This window comes from Macrobrachium rosenbergii, chromosome 53 (genome assembly GCF_040412425.1).
Source record: "Macrobrachium rosenbergii isolate ZJJX-2024 chromosome 53, ASM4041242v1, whole genome shotgun sequence".
Taxonomy (NCBI): Eukaryota; Metazoa; Arthropoda; class Malacostraca; order Decapoda; family Palaemonidae; genus Macrobrachium; species Macrobrachium rosenbergii.
In genome coordinates, this window is record NC_089793.1 from 3,012,862 (window position 1) to 3,031,598 (window position 18,737).

At 38.7% G+C, this 18,737-nt stretch overlaps 2 protein-coding genes across 2 annotated transcripts in view; both read left to right on the top strand.

Moving 5' to 3' along the window:
• The first annotated feature begins 794 nt into the window (after positions 1 to 794).
• On the top strand, positions 795 to 8,679 carry Fib (rRNA 2'-O-methyltransferase fibrillarin). Its single transcript, XM_067096500.1, has 6 exons — positions 795 to 926; positions 3,348 to 3,587; positions 5,355 to 5,500; positions 6,061 to 6,231; positions 7,304 to 7,519; positions 8,214 to 8,679. The coding sequence occupies exons 1-6, from the start codon at positions 914 to 916 to the stop codon at positions 8,409 to 8,411; spliced, it is 984 nt and encodes a 327-aa protein (XP_066952601.1). The 5' UTR covers positions 795 to 913; the 3' UTR covers positions 8,412 to 8,679.
• Positions 8,680 to 16,127: 7,448 nt separating this feature from the next.
• Positions 16,128 to 18,737, top strand: part of LOC136834210 (neurogenic protein big brain-like) — a 210,107-nt gene continuing 207,497 nt past the window's right edge. Inside the window, exon 1 of the mRNA XM_067096501.1 lies at positions 16,128 to 17,021. Within this exon, the coding sequence (XP_066952602.1) occupies positions 16,722 to 17,021 (300 nt within the window). The 5' untranslated portion in view covers positions 16,128 to 16,721. The remainder of the gene's footprint in view (positions 17,022 to 18,737) is intronic.

Sequence of the window (18,737 nt, forward strand, 5' to 3'; positions counted from 1 at the left end):
CAAACTCTCTATAATGTTTTTTATAATTATATCTTATTTGCTAAGTTAAAATAACGCTCTTTTCTTTAACAGAAAGGTCTTTAAACATATGATAATCTGATGATATTAGATATGCCAAACTCCACTCACTCATGTATTTTTTACGTAAAATAACAGCTCTATATTCAGATGATACTCTGTTAACACGGTTGCTAGGACTATTCATATCTAAACATGATGAGATATTTCATAATGATTCGGACAAAATACATAAAAAACATGCATAAAACAAGGTTTTTCCTCGCAATGTTATTTTTTAATTGTGATAATTGATTCCAATTTTCATACTATAAAGAATTTTTCTCAAACATTATTATATGAAAAATAAAAAAGAATAAGGATCCGATCGATATATTTCGTAAACTGATGCAATATATAATAGCGGGTCTCAGGAAAGTAAAAATCCTTTGATATTATAAATTTATTTAGCTGTATTATAGCGAAAAAGCACTTTATATGCAAACTATAAATTGTTTCTTTGAATTCGATGAAATGGGCATCGCAAGTCCTTTCCTTCAAAAATAGGGAAGGAAGAAGAAAATGCTACACAAGCAAACATTTTCCGTTCAAGAAGGGCTATGCAATTAAGAAATTTGTAATAATGTATTTAATCTCCATCTGATTAAATATATACAGTATAATATATATTTAACTATATTATAATGTTAAAAAATATCATTGCAAAATTATTAGCTAGAGTTTTTCTTGTTATAAAGACGTATTAATTCTGAAATATCAGTAATGTTGATAGCGAACGCTCCCAAACTAGGAGACAACAATACTTGCATCCGGTTCGAAAACTCATTTCGGTCAACACGCGGTATTGCGTTCATTCTGTGACAAGTAATTTGACAAATTTCGTGCAAAGTAAACAATGGGAAGGCCAGGTAACTATAATTCTATAAGTTTAACAGCCATTCTTTACTGAAGTCACTTAGATTTGTATTAATGTCTTTTTATTATAATTAAAAGGTTCGCCGAATTGTTTGTGTTCCTCGTCGCCTTCATGGCAGCGTGACCCTGCTGGGTATCGCACGCGTTTCCTTTTCATATTGATTTGCAGTACTTTGATGGGTTATAATTGTACATTCAACATGGTGTTTGTTGATTTTAGATAGTTCAAACCAGGCCTGACCATTTTGCCTTGGTTTAGATATAAACCTAACCCAACCCAGACTATGCCAATCCACGCGTCCTAACCTAGCTCAAGCCGAGCACAGATTAGTTTTCGTAAAGGTTATAATTTAAACTTTGAATTTTAGGAGACTGATTCTTTTATTTCTCCAGCTACTAAGGGTGTTTTGCACACAGCGTACTTTAGCCCCCCAATTTTTTTTGCTTGGCTAGGTTGTGAGTACACTTCTTATCCTAACTGGTAAAACTGAAGACGGTAAAACTACAGGGTAACTCCCCACGGACTGCTACATTGTTAGGGAATGGTTCTGCACAAGCGACGTCATTAGGGATCCATGTTCAAGGGATTGGGTAAGGAAACCTATTATAAAAGGAACTATACCAACCTAATGTATCCTTCCGCCCCCAGACTCCCTTGAGAAGGAAACTCCACTTGTTACCAAAACCTCCCAAATAACACTGTGCATGCGCGATAGCATTCCAGGATGGCCAGCATACGAAAACATATAAGTTCGGATGTTAATTACAGTCAGCCGCTAAAAAACAACGGTAAATTATTAATAAGCAACCAGAATTATACGGGAAAAGTCAACTTCCAAGATAATACCTGATACAAAGTAACCCCATAAATTTACCCTGAAGACTACTACTGCAGTCTGGTTCCTGCTAGACTGATAGGATCAGGCTGCAGTCCATTGTTTCCGATGTAATCTCTAGTAAAAATTATGCCAACTCAGGTGTACCATTGCTACTCAGGTTTTTATTTATCTTTGAAGTTTAGGAGCTAGTGTAGAGTGATGGGAATAAGTTTTGCTAACAGAAGCAAACCTAACCTTTCCTAGAATGCCATGTCCTGACCAAACCAGGCCTTACCTTCCTAACCTTACTTAGGGCACTGTGCCCTAACCTGTCCCCGAGGGCTTTGCTCCCTCTGGACCCCCCCCAATTAATACTAAACATTGGAAAGGCTTCAAAGGCCTGCTCCCATCGTTCTGCAAACTAACTTTTAGGGGTGTCCAGTGGGATGAAGCCCCCCTTCCAAGGTAGATTAGGTAAGGTTAAAGGTAGGTTATATTCTGTCTGAAATGCCTACTAGGCCAACAGTAGCCCTAAAGCCTTACTCTGCATTCAGTCCAAAAACTATAATTAGCTAAAAAATATTAATTTTGAGACAATATAGGTTATTGGATAAAATTTCATTAAATATAGGTTATTGGATCAAATTTTACAAGTTGTCAGTAGTACAGTTCAGCATAAAAATTTTGTTTTTCTGATATTTTATCATGCAGTTTGATAATAATTTCTTAAGGAAATGTGTAATGAACCAATAGCCACCCCCTCCAGTGTCTAATAGTACTCGTGGACCAATTTTGGGAAATAATGTTGTGGGGTAGGGGGAAACACAAGTGAAACAAAGCAGTGCATGTTAGCTCAGCCTACCCTCCCTTAATTCAACCTGACTTACTATAGGTTACCACAGGTTCCTGAATGGAAGCGATTGACCCCACAGGACCGCAACCTCCCAAGTTGTCAGCATGAAGTGGGATCCATCGTAACAAAATACGATTTAATGTAGGGTGCCATTTCATATCTGACTGAGGTCCTTTTGACTCCCCTTGAACAACCCCCGCCCCCAACTTAGCTTAATCTAGGATGCAAAGTCTTGAGGGGATCTCGAGTGCCTCCCTTGACACCTGTGGGTAAAGCTGAAGACTACTACCAGGGATGAACCTAAAAATATAAATGAAAGATTGTAAATATCATAAACACAAACAAAAGGCATAAACATAAACAAAAACGAGCAAAAGGCGCTAAATATTCTGGTTGCCGACTGGCGGGAACCAGGCCACAGTAGTAGTCTTGAGGTTTACCTATCCATAAAAGAAGAATTCTGGAGGAGTATAGACATGCTGCCTTGTACTAAGAAATGAAAGCTATTCCAATTGAACATTTATGTTGGGAGGTCTCCCTTGTAGTTGTCACTGGCATTGCTTTATTTTAGCACACAAGATACGTTCGTGTGTATAAGCATCAGTAAAAGCTAATGTTGACACTAGAAATACATTTTTTAAGATAGAACAGTCCTAAAAAAAGCTACCGTAGATACATTCTCTACTCTGGTAACAAATGTTTTGTATGCATGCATTGCGACTAAAGGTTTTTTTACATTTCAGATTTTTCTCCACGTGGTGGTGGTGGTGGCGGCAGAGGTTTCTCACCTCGCGGAGGTGGTGGAAGAGGCTTCTCGCCTAGAGGGGGTGGTGGTGGACGTGGAGGCGGTGGCGGCCGTGGAGGTGGATTTGGCGGAAGAGGAGGAGGAGGAGGTCGAGGTGGATTTGGTGGAAGAGGAGGGGGAGGAGGAGGAGGTCGAGGTGGATTTGGTGGAAGAGGAGGAGGTCGTGGAGGAGGAAGAGGTAAACATAATGTCTGCTCATCAACTTTTTACAGTAAAAATTTCTTTATATTTTAATATCCACTCATATAGGAGGCCTGTTTTAAGAGTTACAGTAAAATTGTCATTGGTAATTATTGTTGCTTTTCTATTCTCAATTAATAATTGTAATCAGTCTTGCTAATTTGTTGCTAGTTCCTTTTAAATATTTTGTATGATAATTGTAGTTTTTCATCTGCTACAAAGTTTAAGTATACCTTAGTTCAACCAGACCACTGAGCTGATTAACAGCTCTCCTAGGGCTGGCCTGAACGATTAGACTTATTTTACATGGCTAAGAACCAATTGGTTACCTAGCAACGGGACCTACAGCTTATTGTGGAATCCAAACCACATTATACCGAGAAATGAATTTCTTTCACTAGAGGAATTTATACCGAGAAATGAATTTCTATCACTAGAAATAAATTCCTCTAATTCTTATTGGCAAATACACGACTGTATTTGTTCCTACAGAAGCACACCATCACACCATCATTCACGTACAGTAGGAGTGTCATTCATTGCGAGTTGGAATGGGTTGCTGAAATTTATTAAAATGTTAAAGAGTGAGTGAAGGGAGTCCTCACTTCTGCCAACTGCTGAGTTGACTCTTGAGAGAGAGGGAGAGAGTGATTCTCATCTAACATGTATCAAGTGAATTGTATCAGCATCATCTGTAGTTGGTGTTGTTAAAGGTAGCTCTCTAGTCTGAGCTTGTATTCAGCATATCATGAACTTTGTCAACCTTTTTTGAAAGAAGCCCCCGTCTTTGCAGTGAAAAGCTGTCGCTCTTTATTAGTATTGGCAAGCATAAGATGATATTCATTACCACCTTACTTCCTTGCTTAATGCTGTAATCAAACAAGCTTTTGACTCTTCTGGCTTAGTAAACCATTCATTAGATTCTGGAGCAACTTTTTGATAGCACAGGTAATGAGATTAAATGTCTTGAGATGTCAGACCTCCTTTTATATGAGAGGTGTTGCCAGCAAGTCCACAGATATCTTCTCCATAGGACCTGTGGTGGCTACTCAACAGGTTGTGTAGTCAACCAAATTCCTCTTGCAGAGAAAAGCATTTTTCCTAGGGTACTCACAGGGCATGAGACTGATACTGTACTGAGTAACAGTGACTAGTTTCTCTAGCTTCAATGTGATTTCCTCCCTCTGCAGAGCAGCAGCTTGACTGAGTACATGCTGGACTGTGCCCAGATTCTGGTAGGCTACACAGTGAAGCACCTAGTCGTGGAACTTCAACTTACAAGATGCATCTCTTTCTGCTCTCCCTTGTAATGTGAGAGTTAAGAGCTATAATGTGTGCCCTTCATTTTTATTTTTATTGGCCAGATTTTAGGTGCTTTCTGATTTGTGTCACACTTCGTTCTCCAAATTTTCTCATACAGCTGAGATCTCAGACATATCCCACTCAGTCTCAGGACCCTGTCAGTCTGTTATCCCCATGCCAGACCAAATAGGTGTATTGGCAACACAAAAACTGTTACTGCAGGAACTAGATATGAATATAATCCATATGTTGCTCCCAAAAAATGGATTCAGCCCTTGAATAATGAAAACCTAATTTCCTTCAGAGTTCCTTTACAATATTTTGGATATCTATAAACTTAAGTTTCAGCAACTGATTCCAGCTTGTGATAAATGATACTTCTTCTTAAAAGACTGGTTTATATACCTAGGAAAAATACAAGCAGTTCAAATTACTCTTTAAAATGTTTTAATATTATCAATAGGTGGAATGAGAGGAGGCGCAAGGGTAATGATTGAACCCCATCGTCACGAAGGCATATTCATAGCCCGAGGGAAAGAAGATGTTTTAGTAACCAAAAACATGGTTGTAGGGGAAAGTGTTTATGGAGAGAAGAGAGTTAGTGTTGAGGTAAGCTGTTTCAAGATTCTATAATAATTTGATTAGTACTATTATTATTATTATTATTATTATTATTATTATTATTCAGATGGACTACTGTATATTCATATGGAACAAGCCCATGGGGGCCATAGACTTAAAATTCAAGCTTCCAAAGAGTATGCTCATTAGGAAGAAGAGAAGGTAAAGGGAAATACAGAAATATATTGCTTCTTAAAGAGAAACATTGTAGGCATTACTAAAGTGTCTTTGCAGCCCCCAGCTGCAACCTTTTTCATTCCTTCCACTTTACCTCCGTTCATATGCTCTTTCTTCCAACTTACTTTCCATCCTCTCCTAACCATTGTTTCATCTTGCAACTGCAAGGTTTTCCTCTTGTTACACCTTTAAAACCTTTTTACTCACAGTTTCAGTGCTGAATGACTTCATGGGTCCCAGCACTTTGCCTTTGGCCTAAATTCTACATTCCATTCCACAATAATAACAATAAAGTTATATATTAAATCAGTAGTCTTGAATTGTGTTTGTATTCTATCATCAGAAGATAAATGTACCTGTGTTCTACTTAGGATAATGGTGAGAAGGTGGAGTATCGCGTGTGGAACCCCTTCCGCTCGAAACTTGCTGCTGCAGTTGTTGGAGGTGTTGGAAATATATACATGCCTACTGGCAGTAAAGTCCTCTACTTGGGAGCAGCCAGTGGAACTACAGTTTCTCATGTCTCTGACGTTGTTGGACCGGTAAGATATTTTATTTAGTTCATTTGCACCAGTGTTGTAGGTGTATGTTGATGAAGCCCCCAGTCTTATTTATTTTTGTAGATGTTGCTGTAATAGCCTTAGGTAACTTTGAAACATCAAAACATTAATAATCTTGCATTGATGCTATGGTTTGGTGTGGATGTTAAATTCATAAATGTACAGAATCTTCAAAAATAAATTTTAACATCTGAAATTTTTGGAAAGTAAGCGTTGTGTAGTTTATATTTATTTTCACATTCGACTGCTATAGGATAGGTCATGATACTGGAAAATAAATTTGTATAGTCCTTTAATGTTAAAACACTAAGTTTAGAGGAAAAAATTATTAAAGTTTTTGTTGTAGCATTTTGATGCAAATGTTGCCATTAACTGCCTGATCTTGGTGGTATGGTTAGATTAAGTTAACTACAAAACTTGGATCCAGAACAATGCATTTAGAAATACTTTGTGTTCAAGACCTAGGGCTAAATGAGAATTAATGTTTTGGAAGCACGGGAAGTATATGATTTCAGTGCATATTTAAAAGTAATTGGTGAAGTTACTGCAACTGACTGTGGTCAGTATATATCTTTGGTTTGATATTTTGAAAATGTTCATGGAATATTGCTACAGTATAGGCATAGTGATTCCAAGACGGGGGAAAAGAAATAAAACCCAGGACTATCTTAATTAGGCTAAAATCATGAATTGTATTATTAAATGTAAAATTTAACAGCCTGCTGTGCTCAGTAGGGGGCTAGTGCCATCAGTGCACCTCATATGGTGCCCTGTAGGCATTACTTAGGTTCTTTGCAATGTTCCTCCTGTCCCTGGCAGCAACCCCTTTCATGCCTTTTACTGTACCTCCGTTTACAGTGTCTTTCTTCCGCCTTACTTGGTAACAATTGTTTCATAATGCAACCATGAGGTTTTCCTGCTGGTATGCCTTTAAAACCTTTCAGTGCTGAATGACCTCAGGTCCCAGTGTTTGGCCTCTGGCGTAACTTTCATATTCCAATTCTGACAGCCTGTTCTGAGCAATTTTCTAAATTAAAAAGGAGACATATTTCAGGAAGGAGTTGTGTATGCTGTAGAGTTTTCACTACGATCTGGACGAGACTTGGTTAACATGGCCAAAAAACGTACCAACGTGGTACCAATTGTCGAGGATGCTAGGCATCCCCACAAGTACCGAATGATTGTAGGAATGGTGGACACCATATTTGCTGATGTCGCGCAGCCAGATCAGGCTCGTATTGTTGCCATCAATGCTCAACATTTTCTAAAGGTAAGTTCCTTTGTGTTTATGGGGACCAAAAAATTAGTGTGATATGATGCGGTATCAGTTACCCATCAATTTTTTTTTTATTTTTTTTTTATAGTAGAGTGCTTCTGTGTTTATTCGCGGTTCGGGATTCACAGACGTAACTATTCATTGATTTCTCTATGGAACATATATACACATTATTTGCGGGAAATTCGCCTATTCGCAGTGTTTTTCATAGAGAAATATTCACAAGTTACTGTATTTTTATATAATTTTCATGACTAAATGCACTTTTGTGGTAAAACTATAAAAATATCCTGGTATAAGCTTTTTTAGAGTTTTTTTGTTGTTGTGAACTATCAAAATAGGCAGTTATAAGCATTTGGGCAGATAGTGGTACGCATCCCCCATGCTTCGGTATTTGTTCACCTTGGCTAGGTTAAGTTTCTGGGCTTTTTGTTTAATGAGACAATTTTAGGATGCTAAAGTTCCAATCCTAAGGCTTTCTTAGTGCAGCCCTGTTCATGCTGAGTGATGTGGATGTGTTTTTGTGTAATGCTTCATAAATCTTATTGATATTTTAGTAGGTTATCCTGATAGATTTAAACCCTTGGGATAGGTGAAGGTCTTTGAGGATTACTATTTCACAATGTTTGTAAAATTTTGTAGTAACAATAATCATCATACTCTAGAAATTTTGTTCTATCTGTTGCAGGTCGGTGGACATTATGTTATCTCCATCAAGGCAAACTGCATTGACTCCACAGCCAGTGCTGAGGCAGTGTTTGCGGGCGAGATCAAGAAATTGCAACAAGACCAACTGAAGCCACAGGAACAGATCACTCTGGAACCTTACGAGCGAGATCACGCTGTCGTTGTTGGTGTTTATAGACCACCAAAGAAAAACAAATAGTTATGTTGATAGATTTAGATTATAGGAGTTATGTATATTAAAACAATTTTTTATGCCTTTTTTTTTTATTCTAAACCTTTTTGTTTTCATATTTGTTAATGTTTAAAACATGTGATATCAGAGATGTATTTTACCACATACATGTTGAGTAACACATTTTGAATTTGAAGTGTATTTAGATTTTACTAGTATGTTGGTAAGCTACTTTAAACAGGGACCCAATATGAAGAATGACTTCTTTTTTAATAAATGTGATTTGATTATCCAATTCATTTTTGTTCTTGAATTTTTATAATCCTTCAGCTCATTTAAAATGCTTTGAAGCTAGAGATGTGAGTGTCTGTTTTGATAAAGAAAATATGCTATTTTCCGTCTTTGTAAGTGTTGCAATAAGCATGGTGTTAATCTGAGTCGGAGTTCTCACCTCTCACAAGGCTTGTCTCAAAGACTTTTGTTCTTAAATTTATGAATAACATGCTGTCAAAATGCAAGTGTTAAGAAATCCTTTTGAATCAATTGAAAATATAGATCTTGCAGTATCCCAAAGGTGTTTATTGTCATCGCTGTTAAAATAAGGAAAAGGAGATAAACTAATTATAATTAATGAAAAGGATCATTTGATAGTGTAACTATTAATATCCCATCTGAATGTAATGTTAACAAAATGTTTGATAATTTTTTGTGAAGGTGAACACTCGGAGGCATCAAGCTATAACCTGATACAGTGCCGAGTGTGGGTCTGCATTGATTGTAAAAGGTTTGACAGCCTCTCCACCTTTTTAATTTTGTGTTCAGAAACATGGTTTGGTTGTTTCACTTTCCAAGGTAACTTTCATTGTCATGTGTTGTTTAAAAATAAAATTTGAGCTTCAAGCTACATAACCTTTGGTTGTTCAAGTTAAATTTCTTTCTTTGAAATTGATGTGAATACTTAACTTCCTGTCAGGTAACGGAACTGACCATCCACTATCAATTTACACCTCCCAACTCTCACTGTGATTTCACTGCCGCTGTGAATAGCCTTAGATATTTTTGTCCGAATCTGTTTTAATTCCCATTTTGATTGATTCTTATTCTTCCTAGTGAAATAGCTTCATAATAGGTTCTCTTTCAGCCCTCAACATGAACACTTATTTCCGTTTTTTCCCCACAGGCGCTTGATATGATTAGAGGCGAAGGTTGACGAAACAGGCTAAATGTAGATTAGCAGGTGTACTGTAAGAAAAGAGAGAGGTAGAGAAGATGATGATAATGAGTGAGTACAGATTTCTCTAACAAATTTATATTTTTTGGGAAAATTTTTGAGAACAGGTTTAGGTTTTATTCACAATATTTGCAGGAATTTGATACCAGAGAATATTGTGCAGCCAATGAACTAGTGTCCGTAGTCAAGTCTTGAAATTAGTGGTTAAATGGTGTTTACAGAATAAGAAAACAGCTTCAAGTATGTTTAACCAGGCTTACTATAAGATCCTTCCAACACATGAACTAAATAATGTTTGTCCCGTTCTGAGATTCGTCATCACCAAGGACTTAAATGGTTTAAACACGTATATCTGGCTCGTGAATTGTTTTGCATTCCGTTTGCACAGTCATATTTTTTCTGACTTGCAGGTTTAGTTGAGAAAAATGCCCAAAGTTTCAAGGTGGCCAAACTGAAACAAATAAATTTCAATATGTCCTGTGAGGTAGGACTGATGTCTAACCTACCCAGCAGGAGAAATTTGAGGGACAGTGAGGAAAATCACCATACCAGAGAAGGAAAGGAAGACTAGTGTGCATATAAGAAGAATAGAACATGAGTGGGAATGAAGGTTACTGACGTAAAAACAAAGCAGAATAGTAGAGAATGCATATCTAAGGCACACTTATAGTGATAGAAAGATGGCCAGCGTTGGCTCTACCATTATCTTCCTTAACTACTTAATCATTTAGCAACCCTACGTATGGAATCAGCAGCTCATTAACCCCTGACGCATTACACTTGCACATGCTCCTGCATTTCTTGAATATAAAAGCCTTTTCCAACATTGCTCCCACCCAGTCAGTACTTTTTTAGTTTCCCTCTACAGTGCTGTGCTTCCAAATCCTACACACTTCACCAGTGTACTGTCATCCACTCACTCCACGCGATCATTTCGGCCCAAAACACTTTGGACCATCATTTCTCACATACTAAACTTATGCCATCTCTTCGTGTACGTTATGACCCCCCTCGCTCCGCATGTGAGGCTTATTAAAAAATTTCAGAGACTGCCCAGAAAGCAGTAACTAAATATTTTGGTTGGGCTGCATACTGCCACCACATCAAATGACTCCACAAGTCTGTTTTGTTCCTTGATAAACTACAGCTGAGGACCTCAAGTAGTCTCTAGGAGCAAACAGAACTTCCATTTCCAGTTTGGTAAAGCTGGTTGTACCTTGGCCAAGTACATGCAAAAGAAAGACAACATCCCAAAGAAAATGAAGGTCAGTCACAGAACAGGTGGTGATCGAGAGTTAGGACATCCAGGAACGATCGGTGGTGGATTGCGTGATATTCAGTAGCATACATTTGACTGTTTAACAATGCAGAGACAACTTGCATAAGTGATGGCCCATTATTGCCATCCTTAACATTTTACTTCAGACTTCCCTTTACAGTATACAAATTAAGTTCTCTCAGAGGCCTTTTATCCTTTCATTTCTTACACCTTACATAATGTGGAAAAAAAATTGATCTTGGTGACTTAAGCCTTTATTTTTTTGTCTTTGATTTATTTTTCATCCATACCTTACTTTCATAAAAGAAAGTTGGCTTAGTAATTCTTTTGATAATGTACCATCATATCTTTAGTGTTGCTCATATTGACTTCAACTTATATTTTACCCTTCTAGCAAATATTTTAAAAGCACACCATACTTTGTACAGTTTTTTTTTCAGTATCCTCAGCCAACACTTACGTCTGCAAACATCAGCCATTGCACACATTCACAACCTTACACCGTTATCTAATTTCAGTTCTTAGGGTTTTGGCATCACTCCATCCATAGATACTAAACACCCACTGAGTATACCACACCCTTATTTAAGCCCAGTTTTTACTTGATTCTCTTTCGTCTCAAAAACTTTTTATCAGCAGTTTACTGTCAACGCAACCTCAACATCGAGTCTCTTTCAGTGATGTCATAAGCGTTTTCTATGCCTGTGTGTATTACATACAGCTTTTTCCCTTTAAAACTTCTCGCATTACTGGTCTGTTGCAGAGTTGAGTAGGCTACATCCCTGTCTAACCCGACACTCTTCTTCCCTAACATTCTTATTATCCGTCTTTTATCAGTCAGATCCAGTATCATAAAAAGCAGCGTTATGGCCCTAAAATTCTCTAAGTCTCCTCTCTAAGTCTCCTCTGTCATCTTCACCCCTTTACAAAGGAACAATAATTTTATGGCGCCTCAAGCGAAATAATCATAAGAAAATATTACCCTTTTGATTTTGTCTGCCTGTAAATATAATACTAGTTTTAAAAAACTGACAATTGTAGGATATTCCCAAAGTTCATTTTCGTACCAACATCCTTCACATCTTTTCTTTTCCGCATCGGTGTCCTCGTGCAATCTGCAGTGGCAAGACGCTTGCACACAACATCTGGGCAGCGGGCACGTGTGGAAGATACTGCTGCGAGGAGAAGGTACGGGCAACTCGGTGGCCTGGCGCCCTTGGGCTACCTGTTGAGTGCAGCTGCGTAACTGTAGGTGAACCCGAGTTTGGTCTGTGATTACACCGGGCAGACTTTCATCTTTTTGGCTACACCCAGCAAATTTATTTTTGCGAGGATGTGAATAATGCTTTGGGTGTGTCGTGCATATTCAAATGCGGACATTTTTTTTTCGCTGAACTTGTTATGCAGGCTTCTCGATGTACAGCAGTTGTGGTGGTGTGACCAGCATATTTTTTGTCATTATGGAAACCCCAATTCATAATTTGTATCGTATTCTAGAAATGGTAAAGAAAAAATGGTAAATACGACTCGTTGACAAAAGTAAAACATGACATTCTCATTTCTTTACGAGTTGAAACTGGGAACTCGTATTAGCACATAAATAAGAATACCGCATAATAACTGAATTTTGTGAAAATGTCTATCACATGGGGAAATCCATAGGCTGGTCGTGCCGCATAAATGTTGACCCAAAACGACAATGATATTAACAGTAGCCTAGAGGGAAACAACTCTCCGTAAATGAAAGGTATTATTCATTTAATTATTACACTTGTTTTTACGAGTCTTGCATACGATATAAGATGTTGTCATACTGGTTTTCGAGAGCCCGTCTTTCTACCTTTGTGTTTAGGAAAATATGAATATTTGGGCTAAATACACTTTACGCTGTCAAGTGATTTAGTTACTTATTTCCATATCTCCATCAGCTGTGAATGACAATATTTTCGTCATATATTTCGGAGTACGTGTTAAAGAACATATCCTCACGCGGTTCAGTATGTATTCATATACGTGCTTGTTTTGTGACAGCGGGGTAGGGGTCTAATTGTGTTGGGGGCGGGGGTTGGATGCAGGCGGAGAAACGGGTTAAGAGTAAATGGCTAAATGTTGGGTGTCGGACCTGCCATATAAAGAAGACAGTGTAAGTTTTTTAGGCAACAACAGTTGGCCAGCGAAGAGGTCGGTCCGTCCGCCTCAAATCCGAAAAGGCATTGACCATACGTCCCCCGTCACTCGCCCTCTCCATTTTTCTGCTTTATGTACCCAGCCTCTAAACGTTCCTTAGATTTTTACTTTTTTTTTTTTTTTTAACCTGACTTCTCACAACAATATGGCCGATATTAACTTTTATATCAGAGCATTGTTAATCCACTTATTCTGCTCTGTTTTCCATATTTGGATCACCGCTGGCACGTACCCTTCACTTTCACCCCGTCGTTGTCTGGTGTCAACGGACATTCACAGCAAATCGAGACTGTTCTGCCTAAATTGAGGACGAGGTTCTGTTTTCATGCCTTGGATAATTACTGTGTCTCCGTTTTCACGTACATTATGTTCGCAAGTGTACAGATTTAGGCTACAAGTTGCATTTTAGTTACAAACGCCAGACATCCTGAAGAGAATTCAATGGTTGTAGGTTAGAGAAGTCACGCCATCACGCGCTGCCACTTGCTTGTATTTAATGCATAGTCCGCGTGATTATGAGCGGATAACGTACAATTTAAGCTTGCAGATTAATAACAAACACAAATCTACCATATATATAGCCTACCATCCGCTGAATGACAGCAATGTGAAAGCCAGCGCATAGCTCAGCTTATTTTGGCATTATTCGAGCAAGCAAACAACGTGCATGGACATAAGTGAAGTAACCGCTCCAAATGCCACTTACAAAACATAGATGACCTTTGATCTACCAGACGTTCCTTTGTAGAGTCACTTTGTGGTCTGCTTCGAATACGTTGCTCGGTTGAGAGAGCGACATAAAGACTAGCATCTTTGCACAGTTGTCTTTTAAATTGAGCATTATGTTTACTGGCTTGGTAGTCACAGAGTTGCTGAGTGAATGTTGAATACGAAAACTTGGAAATTCAATAAAAAAAAAATGCTGTCACTTTCTGTTATGTGTGTACATATCTATATTCATCCTAATTTTTTTCGCAAATAACTTTTCAATTACCGCTTAGATAATAGTTCAATTCTGTTAGCAACCTGACATCGATGTCTCCTGCTTATTTTGTTGTCTCCATTCATTCTACACATATTTGATGTGATATTCTGTTCAAATTCTAGTTTTTCTATTGCCTATTTTATTTCTAACTGTCTGTTTTGCGCTGTTGCTTTGCAAGATATCGTTTATATATACATAGGTACACGCATATATATATAGGCCTATATATACAGTATATATAATATATATATATTTCTCTTATGAGATTGTGACTGAGTAAATTAAGACAGTAATCACTGCCGTGTTCATCCTTTATTGGAAGAGGATTGCCGCCACAGGAAATGCCAATGGCTTTACATACTAATAAACCACGTCCTAGGACAAAAGAAGTGCCCCTGCGACGTACTGGTTGACCCCTACCCCGACGGAGGCGATAGTGCCAACTTGTAAAATTAGGAAGGATATGTGGATTCTGGAAGGTCTCTGTCAATAGGACGAAGTCTAAAGATACACAGCAAGCCTCTTATACACCAATACCTTTACGTAACGGTCCTTACTAGCTTAAGATAGCTTCATGTAAACCACGGTCTAGTCTAATTCTTCCTAGACCATGATGAAAATGAACCAAACATCCAACTCTGGAAGACGGAAGTTGAAAATTGGCTCTTCATATTGAATTCATTAGTCATTAATTTTGATTTTGCAGGGTTTTCGTATTTAGGATTGAATAGCTGAATACTATCTGGCGTTATCCTGTGCTAACAGTATCTCGGAATAGATTCGAAAAAAAAACGAGATTAAAATATTAACTACTCACACAGCTTGAGACTATTTTAATTTTTAAAATTTAAATATGGGTCAGTACTTACACATCACTAACTTCTAAAATGGGTCTACTTTTTTTTTTTTACCCTTTTACATAGCAACGAACCGGAGTTCCGCCTTTTACCCTCGAAATATGGTGTAATATTCAATGAACACATAAGCAAACAGATAAACACCGCCCCTGCCTCACGTTCCGTCAATATCGTAAGATCTTTTAATGAATAAATATACGCTGAGATTTCTGCGTCCATGTTGACTCTTCTCTAATTCCGTCAGTCTCTGGCTCATTTAATTTACGCGAACAAATAAACGTCCGGGCTTCAGGCTGTTGTACACATATAGTTAGATTACCAGATTACTTAAACATGCGTTTCAGCGTGCCGTGTTTGACGTCTTTACAGGAATAGCTCTAGATTGCAACAAATTATTTACTACAGCTGAATATTGACCTAGACTAGAGAGCCAGCATCTCTCTCTCTCTCTCTCGACAAAGACGAAAATTTTGGCGGTACTGAAAAACGAGAGAAGACCGTAAATGGAGCCGTTCATTGCACGCCGCTGTCTGACGCACGATACCGTAAACAATTACTCTACCAGTCGTTACACCTCCCATCTTCGTTACTGTTTGGCTTAAATGAATGAAAGAATACGTTTACAAGCCGCATGCAAGGAAAAATGAGAAATTCTCAATTAGGCGTCTGTTTACATAATTTTTTCTTCTCTACATCGTCACTATCCTTTGCTGCCACCTTAATCGTGTCTGCCAAGCGAAATATATCAGTTTTTTTTAAATGAATGAAAGGCTTTACGTCTCAAGACAGATGTTTGATTCATCTCATTGCTATCCAGTTATTCACGTGATGAGTTTGTAATATGTCAAAGCCACATGTTTTTGTTACGCGTATTTTCAAGGTATATTGACGGTTATCTTTCATTTCAGAAATATCTCTCTCCCTTTCTTCAATGATCGTACGGGGTATGGGGAGGGTTGATGTTGCCATGGCGTCAGCCAGGGAGGATTCGCCTAATTTTTATCCAATGATCTACGTGATGAGTCTGTGATTTACCTAAACCACAGTTTTTTTATGCGTATTTAAGGGATATTGCCTGTCTGTATGCCTTTATTTCAGATATATGTGGCTCCCTTTCTTCAATGATCGTACGGGGTATGGGGGACGATGTTGGTGGGGGATGTTGCCATGGCGTCAACCAGGCAGGCGGCAGCCCGCGCGTCAGTAGAATGTAAACGCGCCTCAGTCGAGTATTATCTACCGAGGAGAGTGGAAGTGTCCCGCTCCGAGTGTCGCCTCGTGGTGCCATGTGCTGGGTTCGAGTTGTGCACGTAGTGTGACCCGTTCGATCAATTTGGAGCATTCGGAAAGTGCAGATGTCACTGGAGGTGACGAAATGGCCATTTGAGAAACCAGTGAGCGACTGTGATTTCGATTTTGTGGGCAGTGGTATTTTTGGCAGTTCTGGGCAAGGAGGGGGCAACCCGCACTTCGGACTTGATGCCAGTGTTTTGTCGTAAGGAATACTCTTCCATTCCTGCGGGAGTGATGTAAACGCTTGTGAGGAATTCTGACATGGAAAACCACTGATTCAAAATCATTAGTTTTATACGCAGTGACACCTGGCAAATGAACTCGTTCAAAATGATTGTCGGCTTAGTAGTGAAATAGCCTTTGTCGCCCAGGCTGCAAGGGGCATACCGCCCGAAATTTGGGTTTGTGTCAGAAACAAACCCTTCAGTGAGTTACATTTACCCCTTAGGGGACAAATCAAAGGTATCACAATTTGATAAAGGACAGTACAATCAAGCAACCGAAAATGGGAAGTTCAGTAGTCGGGGGTACTTTAGAGACCCAGTTGCTCACTCTCTTGGACAAATTGGAGAGCCTGCGCCCAGACCCTAACCCTCCCCCGAGGCCTCCTATGATAGCAGAAGTGCGAACCTTGGAGTTGTGGAGGGCCGTGATAGCAGAATGCCTGGCCACGGTTTTCTACGTGTTTTTGGTGTGCGGGGCATACAGCCCCTGGACGGGGAAGACGCCCACGCCGGAAGGACAGCTGACAATTGCCTTGGTAGCTGGTTTGGGCATGGCAATTCTCGTTCACAGTTTCGGGCAGGTCAGTATAATTTTGTCAGTTTTATTTCTGTAATTATGTTTGAGATTCTTTTAATTAAAATCACTTTATTTTTCCAGTGATAAAGTAAGGTATTTGGATATTAGCTCGTATTTGTGTGCTGTGGGGATTGTGGTCTGAAATTTGCCTAAAGAAACTGCCACCAGGGAGACCTCTGGATTTTATGCATGTAGTATTAAGACCATAGGACTGGCAGATTAAATATGCAAGAATGTCTTTCATGCGTGGATTTTGAACACTGGTGTAATACCAAACCAAATGGCATTATTGATCTAATTGTATCTTATGTAAACGCTTCCACGTGCCATATGGGCTCTGCGTCTGTTATCTTCATTGGACAGCTTGTACAATGTTACTGAAGTTTCAAGTTATCTCTCTCTCTCTCTCTCTCTCTCTCTCTCTCTCTCTCTCTCTCTCTCTCTCTCTCTCTCAAACACGACTGAGGTAATGTCATGCTCCCGGAACTACAGGGATACGGGATTATGCTGTATAGCCTATATACTGTATAACAATAGGCTTGGTCTAATGAAGATACTGTTTTCTTTTATGGTAGTCTAAACAGTTGTGCTAATATAAAGGAGCCTTCTGCGGTTGTGATATAATGCTAAAGGTTATTACTAGGCCTAGCTTTAAACTAAGATATCTTACAGCTTTCGTGGCTTCATGTGTTTTGCTGCAGCTTGTAGTGAAATTGTCAGTCCCTTGTTTATTAAAGGCGTTAATTTAAAAGCGCTATGCTTTCGTCCATTTTAGGTACTTGATATTAGCTACTGTACTGTGTGCTTTCCCTTGCCTCATGAAATATTCCTCACCAAGGATTTGATTGCTCTCACAGTTGCAGCAACTAGGCTAGTAAACAGCTTCTTACTTTACTTCTGTAGTTTATAATCTCAGGCTTGCCGTAGAATCAAAAGCTGGGTGTATGATGTGAGCATATAACAGGCTTAATCGAAGACAGCAACATTAACTTGTCTGCATTCTATAGTCACAGACAATACCTAGCCGTTATAGGGTTTTTAAATGGCCTAGTAAGTTCTCATGGTGGTTGTTTCATTGTTATATCAAGTTTTACATTGCATAACCCCGTCAACCTTGCTGATATCGAAACAAGCCACATAAGTTGTATTTTGAGACACACCATACTGATAGAAGTTAAGTAAAGTGTTCGGAAAGCTAGGGAAAAAATAATTAAAGACAGTTCTTTGTGCCGGATTCTGTTTGACTACCAGTCATTAGCGTAAGCCTTACATTTTTTCTGTCATTTCCAAAAGGATTACTTAAATATTTTCTTCCATTTACAAAGAATTCCACAACTGTTGCCATGTATAATGTTAGATACTTTACTTAGCAGGACAAGATGGAGACCGCAAGTATAGTATAGGCCTGACTGTTCAGCTATAATTGTACATAACCACAAAACTGCGATATTTATTAAGGTACTGTAGATTGTAGCATATTCTCTACAGCGTCATCAGGTTAACTTAGATGTGCACTTGTAGACGTAGACTGAAATTCAGTCTTCCTCCGTGTTACCAGAACCACTTCACGTGCCTCTGTTAAAGAGGTCCGTTGTCTCTCAATAATAAGGAAAGTCCATCAACGCGTTTTTCACGGAGTGACAATGTCTGGTTTGGCGGCCACGTCCGTCTTGTCTCCTCACCATAAAAGTCCATTTATGCTGTAATTAGTTAATTAACT

What these genes read in the sequence shown, in the direction of transcription:
- Fib (XM_067096500.1), top strand. An exon ending in AGAAGAGAGTTAGTGTTGAG is followed by an intron (nt 5,501 to 6,060) that starts GTAAGCTGTTTC and finishes TGTTCTACTTAG; the next exon opens with GATAATGGTGAGAAGGTGGA. An exon ending in ATGCTCAACATTTTCTAAAG is followed by an intron (nt 7,520 to 8,213) that starts GTAAGTTCCTTT and finishes TATCTGTTGCAG; the next exon opens with GTCGGTGGACATTATGTTAT.